Source organism: Terrapene carolina, unplaced genomic scaffold (genome assembly GCF_002925995.2).
Source record: "Terrapene carolina triunguis isolate 2854851 unplaced genomic scaffold, T_m_triunguis-2.0 Scaffold24649, whole genome shotgun sequence".
In the NCBI taxonomy this organism is placed as follows: Eukaryota; Metazoa; Chordata; order Testudines; family Emydidae; genus Terrapene; species Terrapene triunguis.
In genome coordinates, this window is record NW_020689000.1 from 1 (window position 1) to 1,420 (window position 1,420).

Sequence of the window (1,420 nt, forward strand, 5' to 3'; positions counted from 1 at the left end):
TGGGGGCTGGAGGGGGCAGGGCACTGGGGGCTGTCCTGGCTGGAGGGCGTGGGGGGATGTGGGCAGGATTTCAGGCCCCCGTGATCTCCCGGCAGATCTTCCAGGAGCACCCCCTGCACGGCTGCGGGCGGGCGAACGGGACGGGCGTGGAGAATGGCAGCGCGCCCCTGTGGAACGGGATGGGCGCAGAGAACGGCAGCGCGCCCCTGTGGAACGGGACGGGTGTGGAGAACGGCAGCGCGCCCCTGGGGAACGGGACGGGGGGCCGGGCCGGGCCGGCGGTGACGGGGCAGCCCAACACGGCCCTGCTCTCGCTGGTGCTCATGGCCGGCACCTTCTTCATCGCCTTCTTCCTGCGCAAGTTCAAGAACAGCCGCTTCTTCCCGGGGCGGGTACGTGAGCAGGGGTGGCCGAGGGGCCGTGGGGGGCCTGAGCATGGGGGGCCGGGGGAGAAGGGCTGGAGCAGAGCTGTGGGGTGGGGGGGGGGGGCGGGGGGGGGCAGGGCTGGGGGGCAGCCCTCTGCAGGCTGTGCCATGGCAGGGGGGGCAAGGCTCCTGGGGGGCAGGGTTTGCTGGGGGAGCGGGGGGGCGGAGCTGGGGCGGGGAGCGTTCTGGGGCGGGGGTCGCTGGGGGGGCAGAGCTGGGGGCAGGGAGAGGCGCTGGGGGGCGGGGGGGCAGAGTTCTGGGGGCAGGCCCCTGCAGGCTGTGCCATGGCAGGAGGGCAGGGCTCCTGGGGGGCAGGCAGGGTTCGCTGGGGGGCAGGGAGGGCAGAGCTGGGGGCAGAGCTCCTGGGGCCCACCCTGGTTGGCACTGACCCGCTCTCTGCAGATCCGTCGGGTGATCGGGGACTTCGGGGTGCCCATCGCCATCCTCATCATGGTGCTGGTGGATTTCAGCATCCGGGACACGTACACGCAGGTCAGTGCGGTGGGCCCCGTGCTGTGCCTGGACCTGCAGCCAGCTCCTGGGGGGACCCCTCAGCTGCCCTACCCCAGGGGTCCCCCTCTCCCTGCCTCCGACGGAGCCTCAGGGCTCCAGCCCTCCTGCTGCCCCCCACGAGCTCTGCCAGCGAGTCCCACGGAGCCGGGGGAGCCTCGTGCGCCCCACAGGGACCCACGCGCCCAGCCAGGACCAGCCCCGGCACCAGGAGCCTTTTCCCCCAGAGCAGGTTGCCGACCCCGGGACACCGCACGGGAAGCCCAGAGAGGCAGCGGCTCAGCCCTGGTGTGGCCTGGAGCTGGGGACCCGGCTGGTTCCGTCTCCCCATCCCCGTGTCTGTCGGCCCTGGGTGGAGCCAGCGTCCGTTAGCCCGGCCCCTGGTCCCGCAGGCACCGGCCGCCTCTCGGCTTCGTCCCCATCCCCGCCCAGCCTATCCCGTGGCTCCGAATTCCCCCGGCCGGGCAGAGCCTGCCCCACAGCCA

General features: G+C 73.5%; 1 protein-coding gene across 1 annotated transcript; it reads left to right on the plus strand.

Annotated features, from left to right (window-relative positions):
* Positions 1–56: 56 nt before the first annotated feature.
* On the plus strand, positions 57–917 carry LOC112124270 (anion exchange protein 2-like; the record flags this gene model as incomplete). Its single annotated transcript, XM_024222787.1, has 2 exons — positions 57–392; positions 828–917. Coding segments are annotated over exons 1-2 (426 nt in total), but the record flags the coding sequence as incomplete, so codon positions are not given.
* Between the last annotated feature and the right edge of the window lie 503 nt (positions 918–1,420).